This window comes from Centruroides sculpturatus, unplaced genomic scaffold (genome assembly GCF_000671375.1).
Source record: "Centruroides sculpturatus isolate CEXI.00-Female unplaced genomic scaffold, Cexi_2.0 scaffold678, whole genome shotgun sequence".
Taxonomy (NCBI): Eukaryota; Metazoa; Arthropoda; class Arachnida; order Scorpiones; family Buthidae; genus Centruroides; species Centruroides sculpturatus.
In genome coordinates this window covers 351,680-376,728 of record NW_019385241.1, presented here as the reverse complement: position 1 = coordinate 376,728, position 25,049 = coordinate 351,680, and the positions used below count along the sequence as shown (strand labels likewise).

General features: G+C 30.6%; 2 protein-coding genes across 2 annotated transcripts in view; one reads left to right on the top strand and one right to left on the bottom strand.

The window, feature by feature from the left end:
- LOC111636617 (coatomer subunit beta-like) overlaps positions 1-4,043 on the top strand; it is a 49,556-nt gene extending 45,513 nt beyond the window's left edge. Inside the window, exons 21-24 of the mRNA XM_023381900.1 lie at positions 3,235-3,380; positions 3,454-3,543; positions 3,606-3,758; positions 3,842-4,043. Coding sequence (XP_023237668.1) covers positions 3,235-3,380; positions 3,454-3,543; positions 3,606-3,758; positions 3,842-3,910 — 458 coding nt within the window. The 3' untranslated portion in view covers positions 3,911-4,043. The remainder of the gene's footprint in view (positions 1-3,234; positions 3,381-3,453; positions 3,544-3,605; positions 3,759-3,841) is intronic.
- LOC111636618 (T-complex protein 1 subunit beta-like) lies at positions 4,017-21,616 on the bottom strand. Its single transcript, XM_023381901.1, has 10 exons — positions 21,511-21,616; positions 10,720-10,863; positions 10,511-10,625; positions 10,232-10,421; positions 5,507-5,709; positions 5,250-5,434; positions 5,032-5,179; positions 4,613-4,965; positions 4,437-4,536; positions 4,017-4,305 (listed from the first exon to the last, which is right to left on the bottom strand). Exons 1-10 carry the CDS (start codon positions 21,511-21,513, stop codon positions 4,136-4,138), a joined length of 1,611 nt encoding a protein of 536 aa, XP_023237669.1. The 5' UTR covers positions 21,514-21,616; the 3' UTR covers positions 4,017-4,135.
- Positions 21,617-25,049: the final 3,433 nt, after the last annotated feature.

The following is a 25,049-nucleotide window of genomic DNA, read 5'->3' as shown; positions in this document are numbered from 1 at the left end:
AATGATCTTTGTAATACCTTTTAATAACTTTTAGATTTTTAATAATTGAGGCAATCTGTCACTCTTTGATTCAGAATAAAATCTTAAAAATTTCTATTATATTGATTTGTAGTTGAAAAGTGAGGAACAGCCATCATTCTGGGTCTGGTCAACCTGATGATAGATATGAGAAAAGCCATCTTAAAATGGACACAGTGTAGAAAGAGCTTAATAAAAAAAATAAATGATAATTATGTATTGTTACAGATTTATCACACACAAATTGTTAAGGCTTTGTTAAATTTGATTCTATAATGATGTGAGTTAGTCTGTTAAGAGTTTACTATAGAATTGTAGGCATGCTGAATTAGTATACCATGAAATTGAAATAATAAGTAACTAATATTACATATCAAAATTAAATTTTTTAATGTAATATCTTTTAAGAAGAAATTTGGAAACACATGCTTGGCTTTTTGAAATTTCCAGGATTGTATGAATCTAAAAAAAGATAGAAAAAGTATTCAAAATTTGTAAATCTATAAATTAGTTATCACTTTAGCTCTGTTTCAGGATTCTATCAATATAAATACTGTATCTAACATCACCATTAAAAACAACACATAAGAATTGAATTAAATATATTACATACTTGCAATCTCATACATTTCAGATTTAGCACATTTTAATTTGAAGAATACACTTTAAAAATGATGCTTTATTGTCTTTATTTAATACCATATCATAATTAAAAATATAAGTCAGGATAATGAGGAGTGTTTAGTATAGTTAGTTGGATGTTTTATGTTCCTGGGCCCGGATTTACAAACGTCTCATAAGATACGATGTAGTATCTTTCTAGTATCGTAGAGTTATGAGAAACTAACAACATTTTATATTTTGTATTCTTCACAAAACATATCGCAGTACTTATGATAAAACAGAAGGAATTGGTAATGAGTGTGTCTTATGACATCACCAGTGACTGCTTCTGTTTTAATAGAACCAACAGAAAGACGTTTCTTTTAGAATTTTCTCGCTGCATGTAGTATTTAATCTGTAGTCTGGGGAAAGGTAGCATTTTATTTCTTTAGAATTAAAATGCATAGGAATTAGTTATTTTTAGATTAATTATTCATATGTATAATAGACCATACTTAAAAATGTAACTGGTTTGTGTAGAACTAAATCTACCCAAGTAGTTATATTAATAGAAATATTAAAGAAGTTTGAAATAAATTGACAAACTAAGTTTTTTTGGGTGATAAAAGATAACATTAAATTATAATAAAAACTGTTTATAGAATGTTGTCTTAAAAAATCTTAGAATTCTTCACAGTGGAATTAATATCAATATTTTTGTCATTTGACAACATCTTAGAAGTTTCAAATCAGAAAAAAAGATTGAATTATGTATCGATAGAACCAAATACTCGGCCACCAGTACCTGGACTTATGAGGGCTCTTGTAAAAAGTCTCATAACTACTACGATATCTAATATTTTAGCTTACAATGTGCTTTGTGAATATGAACTTTTTGCATCTACGATGAATTTCATCATGTTATGATACAGGGTGTTTGTGAATCAGAGCCCTGAAAATCATTTGTTTTTATCATATGTTCATTAATTAGAATAAATATCAAGCTTATTTTATTTGCAATTACAAATAAGATATTGTTAGAAGATGACTCTTTAAGTGAGTTATGAAAGAGGACAAAAATAAGATTACTATAAATTAATTTATCAAGCAAGATCAAAGATGACAGCATTAAATGCAGTTTCTTTGACACTGAATTAATTACTGATACCTGACTGACACTGCATCAAGATACTCTTGATTAATTGAGTAACATGTTCTAAGCCATTAACTTGATTATGGAAGTTGAGGACAACATAATTATGTATCATTTTAATAAAATAAGCATTAAACCAATAATTAAATTCTTAAAATAACATGTGCAATTATATTGAATTATGGAAAATGTGCAGTAGATTCTAATTAATTAATATGCATCTATGTCCTTAATTTAATCAAATTTATTCTTTTAATCACTATATCAGTGTATTTCTATTAATAGGACTTATCATACTGGTGTACAAGATTGCAGCCTCACAGTTACACAGATTAAAATTGTTTTATTTTCAATTACCTGGACACATACAATTTGCGTTTCGGACTTGTACTCTTCAGCAGGTATTTGACAAACCAATTCTAAATAAAATTCAAACAAATTTAATTTACCGACAATGTTTCTCACAAAAATTTTACGCCTACGATAATAAATTATAAAATTCCTACTATTTTAATGTTCTTTCTTTCTATTCCATCTATCCTCCAATAATTCATTCCAATGACAATCACAATCAATATTACTTTTAAAACACTCCTGTATTAAAACCAATAATTGTTACATTAAACACTAACATTTTTCGTTGAATGTTGACATTTTTCAATAAACTTTACTATTTTATATATTTGTACATTTAAAACTACTTCCAACTTACATTTCTTTTTGTCCTTCTTCCCTATCACTTTGTCTTTGCCTTTGCCAGTCTCTTTCATTNTTAAACCAATAATTAAATTCTTAAAATAACATGTACAATTATATTGAATTATGGAAAATGTGGAATAGATTCTAATTAATTCAATTAAATGTTGACAACAGCAAACATAAATGTTAATATTTTTTCACAGAAAAGAATTACTTTGTTATTGTTGGATGGTTGCATTTTTATTTTTAATAATACATCTTAAAATAGCAAACAATAAGACTGGCATACACAAATTCCATTAATTACTCCAAAGATGGCTTTCAAGAAATAAAATCTGTTGTCAAATATAGGTTGATTCACTTGGGACTGAACACTTTCATGTGGAATTTCTCCATACAATATAAAGAATGGACACGAAACATGAACAGAATATTTAAATTAACTGTGATGTGTAACAAAATTCCAAGTGAATCACCCTATATATTCAGTTTTAAAGATGTGTATATTTTATATTTATTGTGAAATATAGGATTTGATATTTACCTTATAATGTATTATGGATGAATATTTGTTCATAAGAGAAAGCAGAATAGTTTTACTAGACTATGAGAAATGCTGTTTTCTGTATTTGATAAACTTCAAATACAGAGAACAGATTTTCAGATCATGTATGCTAGATATTAATTGATATGTACAATACTTGTCTTGCAAAATTCTTGCTGTCTAGCTTAATTTTTTCAAAAATTGTGTGTACTTTTAGTATATGATGTGAGTGGTTCAACAAGTGATCGCAATGTTGTGGTTTTGAATGATATCCACATAGACATTATGGACTACATAGTTCCAGCATCCTGCACTGATACTGAATTCCGTACAATGTGGGCAGAATTTGAATGGGAAAATAAGGTATGAAATGTTGACTGTACTTAGTTAAAATAAGAAATTTATATAACTCTAAAATAATTTTGCATTTTTTAAGGTATCAGTTAATACTGGCCTCAGAAACCTTCATACTTATCTGCAACATTTGATTAAATCAACAAATATGAAGTGTCTCACTCCCGAAAAGGTAATTATACACTGTTAATTGCAATTGTTTTTGGCAGCCTGAATTTAAATTCTTGCTTACAGGCACTTTCTGGAGAATGTGGATTTATGGCGGCAAATCTTTATGCCCGATCCATTTTTGGAGAAGATGCTTTAGCCAATGTTAGTATTGAAACAAATCCCAATAACCCAGATTCTCCTGTTACCGGTCATATAAGAATCAGGGCAAAAAGTCAAGTATGTAGAATTCTTAAAAATTTTGCTGGTGTTACTTTAGATTTGTAATGTAATAATGTATATATATATTTTTTTATTTAAAGGGTATGGCTCTGAGTTTGGGAGACAAGATTAATTTGACTCAGAAGTCCTCTCTAAAACTGGGTGCATGAATGTCGGCTATTTTTAAAGAAGAATGTAATTTGGAATATTTATAAAAACACATTGGAATTTTTTTGTTTTGTATAGGATTCGCTTTTATTGCAAATCAAATAAAAATTTACTTTTCATTGGAACTTTTATTGCATCAATTAGTACAAATAAAAAAAACAAATGCCTTTTAGTTTAAATATTGTCCTTAACAGAAAATATTTGCTGATACCAAATGCGTAGTGCCACTAATGACTATGGTCTGGTTGGCGTTGACGGGGTGCCGATTTTATGATATTGTCCACCCTGAGAATCATTTCTGCAGCTTCTGCTGCACTCAACAGAACTTGTCGTTTTACAATGAAGGACTCTGTGATTCCTAATTTTTGCATGTCACCAATGCAACCTTTCTGCATATCTGAAATCAAATTTAATAGCAATTAGTAAAACCTCATGATCAACTAGCTTTGTTTTTTGTTCTAAAGAAATATAGATTAGATTAATTCTTTTGACTTAAATTATGATAGCTATTATGAAATATTTATATACCTAATCCATAAGTATGTTTTCCTTGTGAATGAGCTGCTCTGAGTTCGGCCACCAATTCAGCACTGTCATAACCTGCATTATCAGCAATAATGGTTGGAATCTATCAGGAGCATATTAAGAATTAAAATCTCAATTTTTTTTTTTAAACAATTAGAAAAACGATAATGGATAATTACTTGATGTAATGCTTTAGCAAATGATTCCATAGCTATGGCTTCTTTTCCAGCTGTTTTTTCAGCAAGATGCATAATGGCATTGGCCATCAGCATTTCAGAACTTCCTCCACCATAAACAATGCGAGTTTCTTTTACGGTCTGAGATAAAACACACAAAGCATCGTGAAGAGATCTCTCGGCTTCATCTAATATTTGTTGAGTGGCTCCACGTAGGACAATAGTGCATGCTTCTCCCAGAGGAACGCCAGAAAATTTTAATAATTTATCCTCTCCAATCATAACTTCTTCAATGCACTTACAATGACCTAATTTCACTTTATCTGGATTACCAAATGTTGAAACTATTTCTCCACCTAGAAATGAATGAATTATATTATCCACATCCACATAAATATTAAAACAAATACATTAAAAAATACCTGTAACTAATGCTAATCTTTCAATTCCATCAAAATCTGCATGTTCTATTGCCATAACTCCAGCATCAGAGAACAGTTGTTCAGGATAATTATATATTAATTGTCGGTTAATAAATACATTAATGTTATGCTTCAGGATCATATCAACCTGAAAATATATTTCATATTAAATGGATGTCTAAATTATTGTACAAATTACATATAGTAAAATATTTTACCTTGTCCTTCATTTTTTCTTTTTCTGCAATTTCTAATTCAGCAACTTTTGCAACAGAATCTACTCTTACTCTTGATCCAAATATTTTAATTTTATCGGTATCCATAGGAGTATTAGCAATCAATATTCGTGCATTCTCAACTTTTTTGGGTTGATTAACACCGACTTTCTTATCCAGCAGAAATCCTAAACCAAGTGATTCAATTTAGTTATCAAAATATCAAATTTACAAACCATTTGAATTAAACTGTAACTTACCTTCATCAAGGAAAGAATCGGTAAGACTTCCACCTAATTTTTTAATTATTTGAATAGCTTGCAGATTTCCCGATCCTTTTAATCTCAGTACAGCATCTACGGCTAATTGTGCAAAAAAATCCTTGTGCTGAGATAATATTTTCGAACTAAGAGTTGTACGAGCAATGTTCATTAAATCCTCTCTAAATTTTTCAGGATTTGAGCTAAATAAATAATGTAAGTTTTAAAATATTCTATTAAGATATACTAAAAAATGTAATTATATATTGTATTCAGAACACTAAATATAGTTAGTATATACACTGTCTTTTATTTTTACTTATGNCCTAACTGTCTGCCTCTAGACAAATTATTTCATATTTAATTAACTTATCCATATTATAGTTCTATAATTAAACAGTTCATCTGGTTTTAATTAAGTAGTCAGGTTAGTGGATGTGTTTATATTTATATATAATTCATATATATTCTAACGGGCTGTTCATAAATGGCATCCATGATGGGAGGGAGGAGGTTAAAACAAGTAGGACAAGGGAGAGGGGTTGAACTTCAATGAATGTCTGTTTTATTTTATTAAATTTTATATAGTTTATGCATTTTAAAATACAGTAGAGCATCGATCAACCGTCACATCGGTTAACCGACCGCATTCTAGTCGGCAAATTCAAATGTCTGCCACAATATTTGGCTATGTCTTGGCTACTTTAATAGTATTTTTACTTGTTTTAGCTGGCAACACTGGCTCGACCATAAAAGGGAGCCAGTATTTAAACGAGGCTTAATTTTCTAATTTTTAACAATACAATAGCGATATACTAATTACATGGGATATACTAATATACTATACTAATAATGTATTTTTTCATATTTTTCGGTTATCCATTTTTTCAGTTATCCGACCAACCCCAGTCCCCAATTGAGTCGGATAATCGATGCTCTACTGTAGTCCTCTACCCTTTCTCCAATATCATCAAAACAAGTGCTTTGCATTTGTCATTTCAGTTCAGCAAATGAAAAATAGTCACAACCACTGAATAAAAAAAAACTTGCAAACCAGAACATTGTCACATTCTCAATATTGTGGGCAAGCTCTTCAAACTCTTGCCTCTAAACTCCAAAATTTTCAAGAAACAGTTATTCATTGACTCAAGTGGTTAAAGTGGCAGCCTACCATTCTGAAGACCTGGGATTGAATCCAGATGGATCAAAAAACCCCAGGAACTTTTTGGGAGTCCATTCAGATTTGTTTGGCCTCACCTATCACCATGCCCATAATTGGTTTGCTAAAAATTACACTTTTGGTACTGAGAGGGCCTAAGGGCAGAAAGAATTAAAAAAGACAGCTATTCATTAGCAGCTAAGCAATAGCAGTTTAATGATCAATAGATAAAATCAGTCTTTCACAAGTAATTAAAAAACTTGGGACAGACTGCCTATAATAATTATGTACAATTTTTTGTTTTTTCATTTTGATAAAAATTTTAAATTAAGAAATATTTTTAACAAGATTAGAATTAATTGGGAAGCATACATTTTTCTGTCAAAATAACATTGAGTAACAGTATGTTCTAAATTATCTGCTTATTGTTAAGGCTGACATACACAAGCAGCAAAATTAAGATAAAAACAAATTGGTCAGTGTTGACTGTTTGGTTAATTGTTTTTTTTTTTACTTCAACAGTCAATAGGAGTGATGAGTCAAGTCTGTTGTGGACACTGTTGCCCTAATTTTGTAATTTATACACATCAACTTCTAATGTAATAACTACTCTCTTATTTACATAATTTCATTTGTACTTGGAGTTTAAAAGTGGATAATTTAAAATGCACATTTTTAAAATTACATCCAAGCTTGTTTTAAACATGTTCTCAAAATAAAACAAAATGCCAGAACAAGTGAAAGATTATTAGAAATCAAGTGCTTTTCGTCTATCTATAGACCATTATCAAGATAAAACAATTTATTTCATTTTTAAATTGCAGGATAATTGCATCATGATCAGAAATTTGTAATATTGTGGTAAATCTTATAAGAAATCAAAAAACTGGTAACAGGTACTGAAATACAAAGGTCATTCTAAAAGTAAAGAATGTTTGTTTCTCTAGATATTTTTATTTAAGACTAGCTGCAAGGACCTGCTTCGCTGGGTTTTTATTTGTGGGCAAAAAGTAACGATAGTAAAGATTAAGATAATTACATTATAGCCAATCTTACCCGTTTTCACAGAATGCAAGAATTAGGTCTCCCATTTCCAGACTAATTAGAGAACTTTTACTTCCAGTTAAACCAACTATTTTCAATTTGATCAATTTTCTGGAATGTTTACAATCGTTCTATAATTGAACCAATTCAAATTTAAATTCAAATTCGAAAATTTTTAAAATCAAAATAGAAAATCTTCCACTTTCAACCACTTTCAAGCCCATATCTCCCGCACCCTTATAGCTATCGAGATGCAACCACCATAGTGCACGAATGGAGACTTGGGACTACTACCACATACAAACACCATTCATGTGCAATGTGTAGTTTTGGCTAAAAAGTGAAATATAGGGACACACACATCCATTTATATATATATATATAATGAAAACTTATTTTACAACACATATGATACCTTAGCTATTTTTCTACATAGTCACCATACAAATTTAAACATTTGTCATAGCATATCACCAGCTTTTCTATGCCTTCTGCACACTCAGTTACCACCAAGTTCTTGAACCAGTACCAGTCATTAACAGCCTCTTTCAGTCATTGTCACTTCCACAGTGATTCTCAGCCAAAAAATCCTTCAATTTTGGGAAAAGATGGTAATCACTTGGAGCCAAGTCTGGGCTATAAGGAGAGTTCAAAAATGTCCCACTTAAACTGCTGAAGCAAGTTCTTTGTCAATGCAGCAGCATGCAGACGTGCGTTATCCTGAAGAAGCACAATGCCTCTGGACAACAATCCCCACTTTTTGTTTTGAAGTGAAGTTTCATTCATCACATTACCATAAACTGTGGTTATCTATCTGTATATTTCAATAGGGCGGACTTTTTTCGCATTCAAAACGCATATTACACTACGAACCTCACACTTGGCGGAATCTTTAATTTTGTCACACTATAAACAGTAAATGACCATTGCGGCTCACTATTAGTGTCAGACTGGTGCGAAAAATGGGAAGGTCCATGACGTGGCAGTGGGAGAAGTGCATGGCTCATCAGATCAAAACCTTCTTTTCTTTTAGAATCAAACTACAGTGGTACCTCGGTATACGTCTGCTTTAGAATACGTCCAATTCGGAACACGTCCTGTTTGGATGAAACAAATTTTGCTTGGTATATGACTTAATTCAATTATACACGCCATCTATGAACAAGTAGCACTATTGGTGTACTAGACTAGACTAGACGTTCACGATGCCACAGTTTCTAACTTTGTTAAATTTCTTCTGATTTTAATTTGTAAGTAAAATTTTATTATTTTTATTAATCATAAATTGCAAAAAGGCAAGTGAAAAGCAACAGAAAACTAAAAAAATTACTAGAATCACAATGGAACTGAAAAAAGAGATTGTTGAGGAATATGAAGGTGGCATGTGTGTTCGAGATTTAACTGTTTCATACCATATTCCGAGAATGACGATATCGACAATCACAAAAAATAAAGACATTATTAAATCTGCTAACATTGCGAAAGGGGTTAAATCAATTTCTAAACAGAGATCAAAGACATTAGATCATGTTGAGAAATTGCTTTTGGTTTGGATAACTGTAAAACAGTGTGCTGGTGACAGCATATCAGAAGCAATTATTTGCAAGAAAGCTAAAAAGATACATGCTGATCTCATGAAAAATCAAACAGGAACTAGCCAGGAAAGCAAGGTGTTTAAAGCCAGCCATTTTTTTTCATGAGAACGGATTAATCATTTTTACATTACTTCTTATGGGAAAGGTTGGTTTGGTATATGTCCTATTCGGTATAAGTCCAAACATTAGGAACGGATTAAGGTCGTATACCGAGGTTCCACTGTATTTTAAAGTTATTACAATGAATATTTGGCAGCTCTTCAACTCTGGGGGGAAACTTAGATCTGTAAAACAATTTTAAAAAAGGGATTTCAGTAAATCCATATTCTTAAAATGTATTTTTTGTTAATAAGAATCATTAAGAATTTGACACAATTCAAGATTTAAACTAAATATCAAACTGAATCTCATATTGCAATCTTGATGATATCTAAATTTCTAATAAATATGTCTTCAAAAATAAGATTTCTTACTGCCAAGAAAAAAAGAAAAAGAACCAATACAGTATCAATGAAAATAGATACCTACTACACTGAGATGTTATTAGGTACAGTACATGTACTTAATAGTGCATTGAGCCTTCTTTAGCCTTGAAAATGTCTGAATTCATCTAGGTGTGGATTTAACATGATGCTGGATATGTTACAGCAAAAGCATCTAGAATTAGTTTATCTGTATCAAAAATTGTGCTCATGATTTGCAAAGTAGTGGTACATTAATTTGCATGAAAGCAAGACTGTACATAATAAAATAAAAAATTTCATTTGGCAACAGTATAAAATAATTTCACTTGTAATATTTTTTGATAATAAGAATACATACTATTCAAAGATTAATGTTTTGAATATTCTGATTTCCTATATTCTTACAATGATGAAAAATGATACAAATTATTCTAAATAATTTAATAATAATTATTAAAGTCACCTGTTATCCTGAGCGGCATTAGTTAGAACTTCTCGAGCCTTATTAACTGATTTTCTCCAACCAGCAATAATTGTTTGGGGATGAATTTTCATTGCAATTAATCTTTCTGCTTCTTTCAGAAATTCTGCAGCAAGAACAGCAACAGAAGTTGTTCCATCTCCTACTTCATCATCTTGAACTTTAGATATATCTAATAATAAATAAATTAGCATTTCATTTCATGCTCATTACATTCTTTTTATCCTCTTATAAATTACAAAGCAATATAATAAGTCCCACCAACTAATATTTTTGCTGCAGGATTATCGACGCCAATCGAACGAAGAATAGTAGCTCCGTCATTTGTAACTTCGACTCTTCCTTCATTTCTACCTTCACTCACAAGTATTTTATCCTATGTAAATATTTCAATAATTTCTTTGTTACATTAAAAATGAAAACAATGATTCGTTCAATTGAAAATGAACAGTATTAAGTTATATATTTACCATTCCTTTTGGTCCAAGCGTGCTCTTAACTAGTTCGCCTATAGCAATTGCTCCAACAAAAGATGACAGACGAGCAGTTTCTGCCTTTTCTTCTTCAGCATCTCCTTTTAATATTCTCACAGGATTCAATGACATTAACTGAGCCTATATAACCACAGAAAAATTCATTGTATAAGTGTAAACACAATTAAAATGCATATTAGAAAAAATACCTAAATAAGCTTAAAATTTCAAACTATTAAATTCATCTCTAGAGTATGGAAAACAAATTTATTTTTTTATCATTTCAGAAAAGTGTTCATGCAACATTTACACAAAATATATCTTAACTATTCTATGAAAATGCTATAAATTTTGTGTTGTAGTTAATTTATGGTGCTAATTATGTATTTAAGCCTATCTATTTACGTATCACAAATGGTACAGATGGATGAGAAGGGACCAACCCCAACCACTCCTAAAAAAATCCTGGGGAGTTGCTCATTTTCATTTTATCCTGGCTCTCCCAAAATGCATTAAAATAAGCTCATGCATTAATCACCTTGGCCATCCATCTATCATTTTTTTTAATATTTGTACAAATGAAAAATAATTAATATGACTGTGAATAATTCAGTATCACATTTGATTATATACATTTACATTTAGCTGAATTATTCTAAATTTTATAATCATAAAAGTTACAAATAAATGATGATGATACATTTATTGGTATATGACTTGTGACTGCTTCTGGTCAAATGCCAGAATAACTGGCTGCCAAAACAACTACCAGGAAAATTGATTGCCCAAAATTTTCAGTCGTTCATCTTTTCTTTGGAAAAATCATCATTTTATAATGTTTTATTCACGTTATATAATTAATGCTGACACAAAAACAAAAGACAATTTTCAAATTTATTTGCAATTTTGAATTATCATACAATCTGTATCACGGATTGCCACAGTGGTCTATATTGACCCCTGGAGGTCGATATAACATTATTGGGGGTCGATGAAAAGACTAAAACTTACAAATTTTAAACCGAATATTGCTAATCTTGCCAAGGATTATCAAGCTTATCCGTCTCATTGATTGTCAGTTACAAAAATCATTATTAACATATGTACAATAAATGTAAAAAATGTAAAATTAAAAGATATATATTAAAATAGTAAGAGCTTTTTTTTTCTTGTAACACAAACTTTTTGGTGGGGGTTGATGCGAGGTTTCGAAAAGTTGTAGGGGATCGATGATCAAAAAAGTTTGGCGACCCCTGATCTGTGTAGTCAAAAACTGGAATTGATCATATAATGATATAGAAATTTATTGATGACTACATGCTGGGTTATCAGCCATCAGCTAAAAACTCAGCAAATATCTACGAGTCCATGATCAGATTTGTCATCTTGTACAGTGCTATATTATCAAATATTTACATGGAATATCAAATAATTTTGTCATGGAATAAATGAATAAATTTTTAAAGTTGCTTTCATAGGTCATTTTTAAATAATTTTCAATTAAACTGTTTTATTAGTTACTTCAAAGTTTGATAGAAGTTATGAAATTCCATATTGGAAACTACTCAGTAACTAATTAAAAAATATTCCAATTTCATAAAATTGGTTAAGAGGAAAAACACTGAAACTGCAATTAAAAATTTTTTAGTGGTCAGTTACCAGTGATCAATTTTCCAATTCCTTCTCTATTTGTGTTTTGTTAATGAATTGATCTAATAATTTTTTGATATGCCTAAGTAAATTGAATAAAATTCATGGATTAGTTAGAACTTATAAAGAACTTTCTAGCATGACATCATTAATTCTAGAGAAAAATTAAACTTCAGTACTTATTTTGATGTTTTCAGGTCTATTAACCAGAAGTTGCACACTACATAGCACCAAAATAGCCACTGGCCAATATTTTTATTAAAGTGGTGATAAAAATATAACACTGGTGATAAAATCCCTAGTCCACTTGTTTCAACATTCAGTGTGAAATCGAATCACAAATCACACTTCAGGAAAAACAGCAAAATGTCAAGCTTCTGTACAATGAGTCCTGTGCACCACATACCTAGCAATTTCATGGTGTGTGGCAAGTTCGGACAGAAAAGCAGGAAGTGACATTGAGAACCAAAGGCAGTTGTGTGCAATGCCGCCCAGTGTTTCCAGACTGGGGATTATTTATTGACTGATAGAAATTTTGGGAATTTTTTGAGATGACTTTTTTCACTTTGATCTTTTTTCAGTAACTAAAACAAAAATTTTGACATGACAGAACCTGTGAAATACTGTTTAAACATTGTGATCAAATGTGTTATTCATTAAAAAATTATCCAAAAATGATTGCTATTGCTAACAATAGGAGAGCCAGATGTTGACAATTCACACGAAACTTTGATGAACACACAGCCTTAAACACAAGCAGCTCCTTGTTCAAACAATAGGACCCACTTATCAAGCATTTCCAAAAATTGGACCTCTGAAAATCTAGTGTTTAGATTATAAGTCTTTGCAAGTTTCATGCCCCAGGACAGCGATAGCAGAGTGAATAAGATGCTACGTACTGGAGCTAGACAGTGCAGATTTGAATCTTCAGAGTTTTAGTTTTAGTTATTTTTTTATGTGTAACTTTATTATTTTTCTACATCACTAGCATTATTACTATTAGCATTACTATTTTTATTCTTCACATTTAAAGATCATAAAGAAAAAGATTAAAAATTATGATGTCATTTTCCATTTAGCAAAAACAAGCCTATGTAGTTACAAAAACATAGTTACTTAGGACTAATAATAGGCTTATTATACTCCCAGCATATTTAATCAATCTCTCCAAAATGCATTTCGGCCTTATGGTCCTTTTCAATTAGATAACATAAAAAACAGTCTATGGTGATAATTGCCAACACTTGAAATATACCTTAGGCTTAGTAGTACTATAATTACAAAATTGTGACATTATTATTAAGATTATAAATTATATCTAGGTGATTAATAATACAATACTAAACAAGTCCAGTAAAAAATCTTGGTAATAGTTCTCCTCTCTTGTTTATGGTTGTGGTTATTTTCTTTTCTTCTGTCTCCATCACATTTGTAGGATATGCTAGCTCAATTTTCAATTCTTGATTTTTGTTCTCATTTGGATTGTTTTTAAATACTTTTTCCTTTAATATTGTATTGTTACTGATCTAGATATAATTTATAATCCTAATAATAATGTGAATTATTGTACTACTAAGCAGGGCTGTGGAGTCTGTAAAAAAAACACTTGACTCCGGCAAAATTAAATACCAAGTCATCTTATGGGGGGCAGAGGCACTCATAGGGAGTTACCCTACTCTGAACTCTGAAAGGATCCCCGGGCATTTACCCAAATACTGTTATAGTTAGTGTTTTTAATATTTAACTTACATTAATATTTATTTGTATAAAAAATTAATTTTTAACAAATATTTAATAAGAGGTAAAAGGGGAGCAATAAAATTTTACATCTCCATATCTTTATTCTACAGCTTTTGCACTTCACATTCACCTTTCCAGAAAAGTTAGTTCAACTAAAAAGTGTGCAATCTAGCTACTTCAGGAAAAAAAAAATGTGCGTGTGTGTGTGTGTGTACTTTGATCAAGTAGTCTTGCTCCTTCGGAAAAATAGAGTACTTAGTNATTCTTTTGCTGAAATGAACCTTTATTGTCATTTGAAGAGAACAAATTTGTGGACTTTGCAAATTTTTCTATAAAATACGATGAAAAAAGCTTACAGGAAATCACATAAATAAAAAGAAAGATAAATTTTCCAGTCAAGAGAAAAGAAAACAAAATTTAACAACACTGCAAATCCAAACAAATGCCACAGTACAACAGTGTCATAAACAAAATTTCCATTTTATTCTTAAGACTAGATGAAAAATTCTGTAAGTAAAGAATATATCTATCTGTTCCAAATACTTTTTAGTTCTTCCTTTTATGTTCACAATAAAAATTATTTTAAATAATTAATTAGTTCTCATATAGTCATTAACATATATTGCAGAGTTTCTTCTTATTCTAACTTACTTTTAAAATAGAGAAAGCACTTTAATCAATAGTATATAAAGAATAAATGCAACTTAATAATAAATTTTTGCGTTCAAAATGTAATTTTAAGAAATTAATATGGGTTTTTAGTGTTGCATAAATTTTTAAGGTATATTCAGATTTGTGATTACAGTAGAGCGTCGTTTATCCGAAAGAATTCCAGTCGGCAAATTTAAATTTTTACTAGTGCTGTGGCGCTGCAATCTCTGGCTACATCTTGGGCTACTCCAATATTTTTTTTGTTGATGTGTGTGTTTTAGCTAGCAGCACTGATACTTTTGTGTGGTGTTTTTCCCAGGACTGAATCGAACGCTTTTGATACTAGATTAACTTCTAAAGTATAATTTTTTTTGTTTTTATTTTTCAATATATTTATTTTGTTTGTACAAAATAAAAAAATAATTTTTAACGATACAATAGCCATGATTATTATTTTAAAAAGTTTACATTAGTGTTAACATCGACGAAAATTCAACGCGAAGCGACATGCAACGGGGAAAAATTTCAACATGGGATAGGTTAATATATTTTTTCGTACATAATCGGTTATCCGAACAACCCCAGTCCCCAATTGATTCGGATAAACGACGCTCTACTGTATTTGTAATTAAATAATACAGGAAAGAAGCTTTTTAATATAAAGCCTCTGTAGATTTAACTGTTTTATGTTGTTAAATAAAATTTATTTCTTCAATTTATTTTTATATATTTTATATACTATGTCTTCACAAAAGAATAAGCTTCAGACATTACTGCACATGGGCAAAAAAAATAAGTGATATGAAAATAGGGTAGCATAGTCACAGTGTTTTATTTATTAATTGTTAATATTATGGACAATTTCCTTGTGCGCTCTTGTTTGTTACACTTCAAATATCACAAAACCAACATATCCAAAAATTAATGTGAAGAAAATTTTATTTAACAATGTAAGAGAGGCTTGTTTTCGCTAAAGAATCTAGAGGCCTATTTTTGCTAAACGGGAATAACACCACAATTCCCCTTTTCTTTTATAAGCTTTAAATGTGAGGAATAATAATAGTGATAATAATGCTAATGATGTGGTAAAATAATAAAGTTACACATAAAAGAAAACTAAAATTCCAAAAGTTTGAACTTACATCATCTAGGGGCCCAATATATCCAGGACAAACCACCCTGGATATATTGCCGGAATTCAATTTCGGATCCCAAGAGTGGTAGGTCAATGTCTTAATTGTTTCTGCCATTTGGCCATCAATTTCTGTAGATTAATCAACAGCACCTTCTTACAATAAAAGTAAGATCCAATAAATTATTTTTTCCTATGTTCTGTTCAGAAATGAATTTAAATTTTGAGAATAAAATTTTTGATCTCCCAACAAATCTTATTTCTTTCTCTACTTGTGTTTTATTAACGAACAGATCTAGTTATTTTTTGAAATGCTTAAATACATTGAATAAAATTCACACGTTAGAACTTGTAAAAAACTTTCTAGCATGACATCATTAATTCTAGAGAAAGATTAAAATTTACTGCTTATTTTTATGTGTTTTCATGTCTATTAAACTCCACTATTTAGGATTTTTTTGGTCAGATGATTGCAGTTCTGTAGAATAGGCCTCTTTCTACTTTGAGAGCAATAAGAGGCCCCACTATTTAGGGTGTGAGCAGCCATTAAGAAACTTTTCATTCATAACTAAATCTACATTCTTATATTCTTCACATTTTATAGTATCTGATATCATGTATTATAAAATTTCTTATAGTTCTTGACATAATATATATATATAGTCACGTCCACATAAGTCGACACCCCAAGGGGAAGTGGAATTGTGTCAAGTTATCCGATATGATGACTAAAACGAAGTTGAAAAAACCATAAAACTACAATTAGGAAAATACAGTAGTGCTTTATACAGTACTGTACATGCAATGTATCTCTCTGATCATCCATCACTGGCACTAAAGTTGGTTTCTACTCCAAGTACCTCAGTGATTTCCACCGCTTTTTGTTTCAGTACCGGCCCTGAAACAAGAAGATTCAATGAACAAATTTCTTTAGCCAATGTACCAGAGCATCTTTGACATCTTTGTATGGCAACTTTTTCTGGCATTTTCAAGACGGCCATGATGAAGACCCAAGAAAAAGTCTCTTAATTTCCTCTTTTTTCTTCAGAATTCCCACCAATGTTGTTCTTGGAAGGTTTTCTTGTTTTGCAAATTTGGCTAGCAAAGTTTTATTGCATTCAAATTCAGATACAAGTTCACATTTTTCCTTTAGCATAAGCATTAGGTTTCAGAATACTTGCTGCAAATAATGCATGAATGAACAGTGAGAAAATGTAAAATCGGATTCTGCTGTGACGTTAAGCTGTGTGGTGTGAACTCATTTTTTTTCGGGAGGGGAATCGACTTATCAGATGTCTAAACGAGTGTGGAACAGAAAAAGTATGTCGATTTATCCAGTACTGATAAATGGTGTCGAGTAAACTGGCAATTTTTAACATTAATGCCTATGCAAGTTGGCCGGGACTCCAGAAAACTGACTACTTAACCGATGGTGTCTAGTTATAACACACACACACACACACACACACAATAATAAAATGCTCCACATTCCTTGGAATAAAAAAAAATCCTCAAATATATTCAATTAATAAAGTCAAGTACTGTACAAAAATATACAGGAGGAATAGCTTAAGTCCATTGTTTTGCCAATGCATTTTAATGTTAACCATGAAGACTACCATTTATGCAATTATGAATTAAAAATACCTATGATGATGACCTTATGACCAAGAACTGAGTCACTAATGGCTATATTCATCAACAATGTTTTAAATTGAGTGTTACATATCATATTTTGAGTTGGTAATTCTAGATTAAGATATTTACTTTACTTTTCATATTCACCCACTTAATCTATTGTAACACTGGATTATGAAATTCTTGATTTAAGTGAACAGCTACGTTACAAGTTCTTCAATTTGTCCAAATGTGTCAAGACAAGTCTGCAGAAATTGTCATATATAAACTAAACAGGTGATTTCAGATTAGTTGATGATAGTTTTTAATGGTGAAAGGAATTATACTAACTCTGAGACAAATATTATTTGAATTAGTTGCAAAATGTAAAATTGTTTTATAAAATAAAAAACAAAGGCAGTAATAAATATAGACACAAATATAATGTATATAGATACAGAATGTAACTACCTGGAAATTAAATATCATGAAATAATAAGCAATTGATATTTTGTTATAGAAACTTAATAGTAGTATAAATTCTTTTTAATTGGAAATTCTGTGATGATGTAATTGCTTACAATAAACATAAAAGATTCTAGTATCCTATTTTAAACTTGTGAGAGCTTAAAATAGTCATTAAAATTGAATAGGTTCATGTTATTTTATGAAAAATTCAAACAGAACATCTGTAATCTAAGAATTAACTCACTGATATCAGTAATTTAAATATTGGATGCTTTGGGTGCTCTGGGATTTAATCCAAGAGATTTTTGTTTGTTTTGTTAAGTTACGGCAATGCAACACTTAGGCATCTGCCTACGGGGATGCCTTCTGGGAGGTCTTTTTAAGGGTAACCGTCCCCTGTTCAGGCATTACAGACGTAGAGAAAACCTGGAAAACTCCACGTGGCCATTCCATCCTGGTGAGGCGCAAACCCATGACCCCAGTGTTCAGGGAATGGAACCACTTGGCCACTGGTGGGTCCAATCCAAGAGGAGAACTCCAGGAATTTTTCATGAGCAGTCTGTCCCAGATATGACAAGCACTGTCTCTCACCATCACAGATTAACACTACCTAGATATGACAAATCGCTAAAGCAGAGATCACCGCGACTCTGTACCACCTAATGGACAGCACATACATTTCTCTTTGTCTTTTTACAGCCACGTGTACGTGTTTATGCCATACAAAGTTCCAAGAGGAAGAAAATACTTATAGTCCAGTAATTGAAAAATGTCGTAAGTTCTTTCTATTAAAATTAAGAGCTTTCTATTCTTTCTATTAAAATTAAGAGCTTTTGCAAAATTTGTAAATGAACAAATCTGCACAAGACTGGCAGGTACAAAACATTTAATAAATAACAAGTATTCAGCTGGCAAAAACAGAGTGGAAATTAACATGTAAATAGTATTTATAGGAGGGTGCACTGAAAGTTTTTTATATATTTTTGTGTAGAGAATGTTGTTATAACATTGTTATATATAATAATTGTCTTATAAATATTGTATTTTATCTCCTGTATAACTGGAAATTAATTCTTATACAATAAAACTTGATTTATTGAAATAATTTGTCAATTTTTCTACAATTTTTGTTGAGTTTTATTCTTCATATTCTAATTTAAATATTTCTTTTTCTGGCATACCTTTGGAAGAATATTTGTATATTTGAATTCATTAATGAATCCACTATATAAGAAATTTTATAGGATGTTTACATACAGGATTAAGAAATAAATCAATCTTTTTATCTGTAAAATTTTTTTGAAATATAAATTTATACAAAAAAAAAAAACAAAAAAATGTACAGTGCATATAAACAAGCAGTGGAAAAAATGTAATAAAAATATTAAAAAAAAACAAGGAAGCAGGCAAAGCGATCATACTGCCACCTTACAGCTGGGTGCATTGTTATTTTACCCAATACAAAACATCGTTACAATGTGGGTATATGAAGTGACCTATCTGGGTAGTGTTAATTTGTGCTCACCATTCAGCTAGCCTTGTTATGGGCCTGGCCAAACCCATGATGGGTATAGATTGTATGAGGTAAGTGTAATAATTTCTTATTACACTTCTTTACCTCACACAATCTTATTATGTGTAAATTTTAATTTATTAGATTAATTCAGAATATAACAAGTAATTTTTGTATATTATGGTCATATCACTCTTGCAATGCAGTCAATCAACATATATGAGCTCAAAATATCTAAAACAAATTATGAAGAACCAGATAAGTTATAAACACAATTTTCATACAAGTCAGACTAATGCTTACATTCAATTCATTTTACATTAGTATTTAATTAATTACAGATATTAAATTATATTAGAATTATAAAATAAAGCATCATTAATGCAAGAAATAAAGAAATTTATAAAAATAAAAATAGAGGAAGATGTTAGTTTAGTTTATTTTCAGTTTAGTTTCATTGTTAGTTTAGGGTAATATCAGAGCTGTAGGTCATGCCCGTAGAAGTAAAAATGTCAAAGGAACTGACGATCTACACGTGACCCTTTGCAAAATATAGTCCCCTGAAATCAACCCATCTGGATATAATTACACTTCTGAATGAGACAGTTGGACCTTATCAGAGCTGTAGACCTACAGGAGCAAAAAAGACAAGGGAACCATACCTCTACATGCAACCCTTGGTGAGATATAGACCCTGAAATCAGCCCACTTCCAGGTTGCACATGATCGAGAGTCACATCACTCTGCTAAGATTATCACGTTTAACTCACACAACAATGCCAGCTTCAAGTAGCCCACTCAACCGTGGATTACTTGATACTATGAGGGTGGATTTTTTAAACCTCCGATGGTCCATAAAGCAAAGACAAGTGTAAATAACAAAATGTATTTATTACCAAAAGTTAGGTACAAACATGGTTACTTTTCGACAATCACCGAGAAGATCGAGACATTTGGCATATCTGTGGACGAGCTATACAATCCCTCTTCATAGAATGTTGCTGCCAGTGACTTGAGGTGAAAGTCTTCACACCTTTAATGTGTGAAGACTTCCACCTCACTGGCAGCAATTCCATTCACCTTGGAACTTTTTAAACACCCAGAGTATAGCCCTAATTTAGCATTGAGTGATTTCCACCTCTTTCCCAAACTGAAAACATGGCTAAGACGGCAGAGCTAATGACGATCTTCAAAACAACGTTAGGGCACATCTTGAGTCACTGGCAGCAACATTCTATGAAGAGGGGACTGCAAAAACTGGTCCACAGGTAAGACAAATGCCTCAATCTTCATGGCGATTTGAAAAGGAACATTTGTACCTAACTTTTGGTAATAAATTCATTTTGTTATTTAGACTTATATTCGTTTTATGGACTATCGGAGTTTGAAAAAAAAAAGTCTACATATATAGTTTTTGGGGATATGGGGATCACATCACCCCCATGTGGACACCAAGGTGCAAGCAACAGCGAGCACCAAAATGCAGAACTACAAGCATAGTATAAACTGACCTTCGGAGGTGAAAATATTGTGAAGGGTCACACATACAGATATGGTTACATTGACTTTTTTGCTCTTATAGGGGGTGGCAAATCCCTCATTCAGAGTTCACATCTGATCAAAATTTGGGGGTGGGTCGAACCCTTCATTCAGAACAAGTCTACCAAATACAGTGTGTATATTTATATATATAATTTCCATATATGGTTTTTCTCCCTCCTAATTATGTAAGTACGAGCCTAAAAGACAAATCGATGATGACAAAATGGAAAAAAAAATGTATAAAACATTTTATATTTCACGAATTTACATGTATTTATGTAATTTCATTTATGTGTTTGTGAAAAGACAATTTTTCATAAAGGATTCTTCATGCCCACTCAATCATAGATTCACACCCGTTCACTAAAACCTTCGATAAGCATTAATGAATAAGTATTATTTTGTCAAACAACAACTGAAATGCTCGTAGACCAATAAATAATAATAATCATAACAATAATAAAATAATTCTTACCATTTTAAAGTCGTCGATTAATTTTTACAGGAAAAAACGTGCTTCACACTTCCTTTCTCTGTGCGACAGAGCCGAATTACTTCTCGCTTACTATAAAATATAGCCAAAAATAGCCTAAAATAATTTATTTAAAAATTTGATTTTTATTAATATTTACCGTATTCTGTTTTACTTTTCGGTATTTAATTATTTTTTATTTTATTTAAATTTAATTATTATCTCAGTTTAATTTTAAGAACTTTAACGTATTGTTAATTATTCGTTCCGCGTATGGAAGTGTCATTATATCTTTTTCTGTTGTGTTTTCTGATTTTATGGTCTTTATACGTGGGCTCGACATATTTAGCACGTTTTCTGTCAATGAATAACTCCCAAGTATTCAATTTTGACAAATTTGGGTCATTCAGAGCGGCAAATAGTCGCTTTAAATTCTTCGGTTTGGTTTTATTTGTATACGGCAACGCAAAACGTGGACGATCTGATGAAAGGAAATGCCTCCCGGGAGGACTTTCTAAACAGTTCCCTATTTAGGTGTTAAAAATGTGAAGAAAATCCGGAAAATTCCACGTGGCCAGTCCGTTGGTGAGGGACGACCCATGACCAGCTGTCGTGGATTCGCGCCGAGTGAATAAAACCACTGAACCAGTGTTCAGTGGTTTCATCTACTTGCCCGTTAATGGGTCTTAAAAATTATGTTAAAATGCTGTACTTGACACTATAAGGAATCCAGGTTCTAATCCGTTCCAGATTATCATAATTTACCCTAGTTCGAAAATCATTTTTTATCTGTACAATGGTTTTTTTTAAAACTCTTTCCGCCCTGAGGGTAAGTCCATTTTTCATGTTTATCGTGGGTTATTAGGGACCAGTACTTCAAGCTTATAAATTAACTGAATTTATCAATTAATTTAAAAGTAGAGTGAATTTGAAATAAATAAATAAATATCAGAAAACCAAACTCTTTCTGAAAAATTTATAAGAGATCATGCTGATGAGGTTAACTGGCGACTCATTTCTATACACCGAATGTTATCTTCAGAATTTATCTTAGAATTTCAAGATAAAATCGATTGGCAATTTTTATCTCAGTATCAAGATTTACATGTAAAATTTATCAGTAAAAGTGTTTTAAAGTTAGATATGAATTCAATTAATATTTAAAATTGTTATAGATTTTTTTTTTAACTTTCGCCATCCGATGGATACTAACAGAACCTTTTTTATAGCAAATCCATTATGGTTTCGCCAGGCCCACAATAAGGGAGCCGGGTGTTAAGAGACGGGATCCGACGAATCCGGAAGAACTACCCCCGAAAAATTCCTGGTGTTTTCGACCCCGGGTCCTCCAGAATGGTAGGTTGTCGCCTTAACCGCTCGGTCATTCTGTCCGATTATTATAGTGTGTGATGTACTGTATTTTAACAGAATTCACCCGAAGTTTTTTTTTATTAAAACATAAAGGTAAAATTTAACTGGTGTGATGTTGTACTTGATCATAACGCCTTTGATGAATTTAGCGAAAAGAATTAGAAAAATATACTGTAGTCGTTTCATTGTTAGCTGGAATTTGTAATAAATAATCTTCTTTTGTTAATTTATCATCTTTTATAGAAAATAATACTAAATAAAATATTTTAGATTGAATTAGTTAGCCTAATAAATAGGGTTGTAATGAATTGGAGGGCTTATCACATTAGATGACTGGAATAAATAGACTAGATTTTACTTAAAAAATAAAATATGTAAATACTTGGAGATCTCAGAGCTCTCTTTAGTGAAAATGAAACAATATGTGATTTATGTAAATTTTGTGAACATTTAATACACATAAGCGAATATTATGATAATAAATATTCTGATATTTTCTGAGTTTTAAAATAAATGTTTCATTATAAGTTAAATTACTTTATTTCTGTCGCTAATTGAACATAACGGTACATCTTTTAAAAATCTGTAATTTAAAGTCTCTCATTTCCTGGCTTATCAGATAAAAAAAAAATAATATGAATGGAGGACAAATTGTTCAGAAAAGGAAGACATTATGTGTATTTGAATAGAAGAAAAACATTTTTTAAAAGTCGCACCCTTCATAAGGTATTCAAAAGGAAGACATGCTTTCTTTTAGAATACCATAGGTAGCCTAATCTCAAGTTAAGAACCTCTGATTATGCTATGTATGGTAATTAACGGAACTGAAAAAAACCTAATTAAAATATAAAAATAATATGTTTTTATCGTCACGACTAGGTGCATAGATAGACACTGGGTATTTCTACATCATCTTTATTCGGAATATCCTATAGGCCGATACGCGTTTCGGGCATAAGCCCCTCATCTGTCGGCTACATAATAAAACATATTATGAATTTCTCATATTCATGAATATGAGAAATTCATAATAAAAACAGATAAAAGAAGACACGGTTGCAGAATACACACAATAAAAATAATAGATAAATGTATTACATTATAATGTACAATTGCAGATAGTTTCTTAATATTCTGATCCACGTTATTATTATTATCTGAAGAAATTTTTCTACGAGAAATTTCATACAAATTAAACCATACAAATATTTTAGATAAATTTTATTGACTCAATATATACATAAGATGAAGGCAAAACACAGAAACCCGTATATTTGAAAACATTGAAAATCATGTAAATGATAATCCTGAAAAATAAACAATTTCTCTAACTGTGATCTAAATTTCTGAATCAACTAAAATTTCTCAATTTTTCCAAAGTGATCTTTTTTAATAGACATATGATCATCAATTGGATACACTTTAGTTGAAGATATTTCGTTATCTCTCTGCAAGAGAAAACAAAGTTTCATTAATTAAAATTTAAAATATAGATCAGTATATATATACTTTATATAAAAATACATACAGGCCTATAGGTCTACATTATATATAAGATCTAAACAAATATATACTTAACTCGGGGTGGAAATATTAGATCTTAGCAAAAAGCTATTAATTTAATGTTATCTCTCAAGAACAGAACGGTCCAGAAGTAAGTTAACCGAGATATATTTTAAGATTGTTATAAGAAAGGTTAAAATAACCTTAAAATAATGTGTCACGGTTAACTAACTTTTGAGCTATCTTGTGCATACCAATATAATATTTAAGGAGAATATTATAACACTTTCTATAAATAATTAATATAAATAGTCTATATATATTATAAAACATCAAGGAGAAACAAACTTAAAAATGTAAATTTTAAAAATATTTAGAATGGTCCAGAAGTTTGTTAACCGAAACACATTTTTAAGGTTATTTTAACCTTTCTTGTAATAATCTGAAAAAAAAAATACATCTCGGTTAACTGACTTCTGGGTCATTCCATACTCGAAGGATATTGAATTAATAGTTTTTACTAATATTTTGATATTTCACCCTGAGTTAAATATAAATTCGTGTATAGATCTTAATTTCTATTTTTAACTGAGAATTATCTATACTAATATTATAAAGAGGTAATGTTTGTATGTATGTATGTATGTATGTATGTATGTATGTATGTA

Excerpts from the sequence above, each read along its gene's own strand:
- LOC111636618 (XM_023381901.1), bottom strand. Across the intron at positions 10,626-10,719 it reads CGCTTGGACCAAAAGGAATG|GATAAAATACTTGTGAGTGA; the intron begins GTAAATATATAA and ends ATATTTACATAG. Across the intron at positions 5,710-10,231 it reads AATGCCGCTCAGGATAACAG|CTCAAATCCTGAAAAATTTA; the intron begins GTGACTTTAATA and ends TTATTTATTTAG.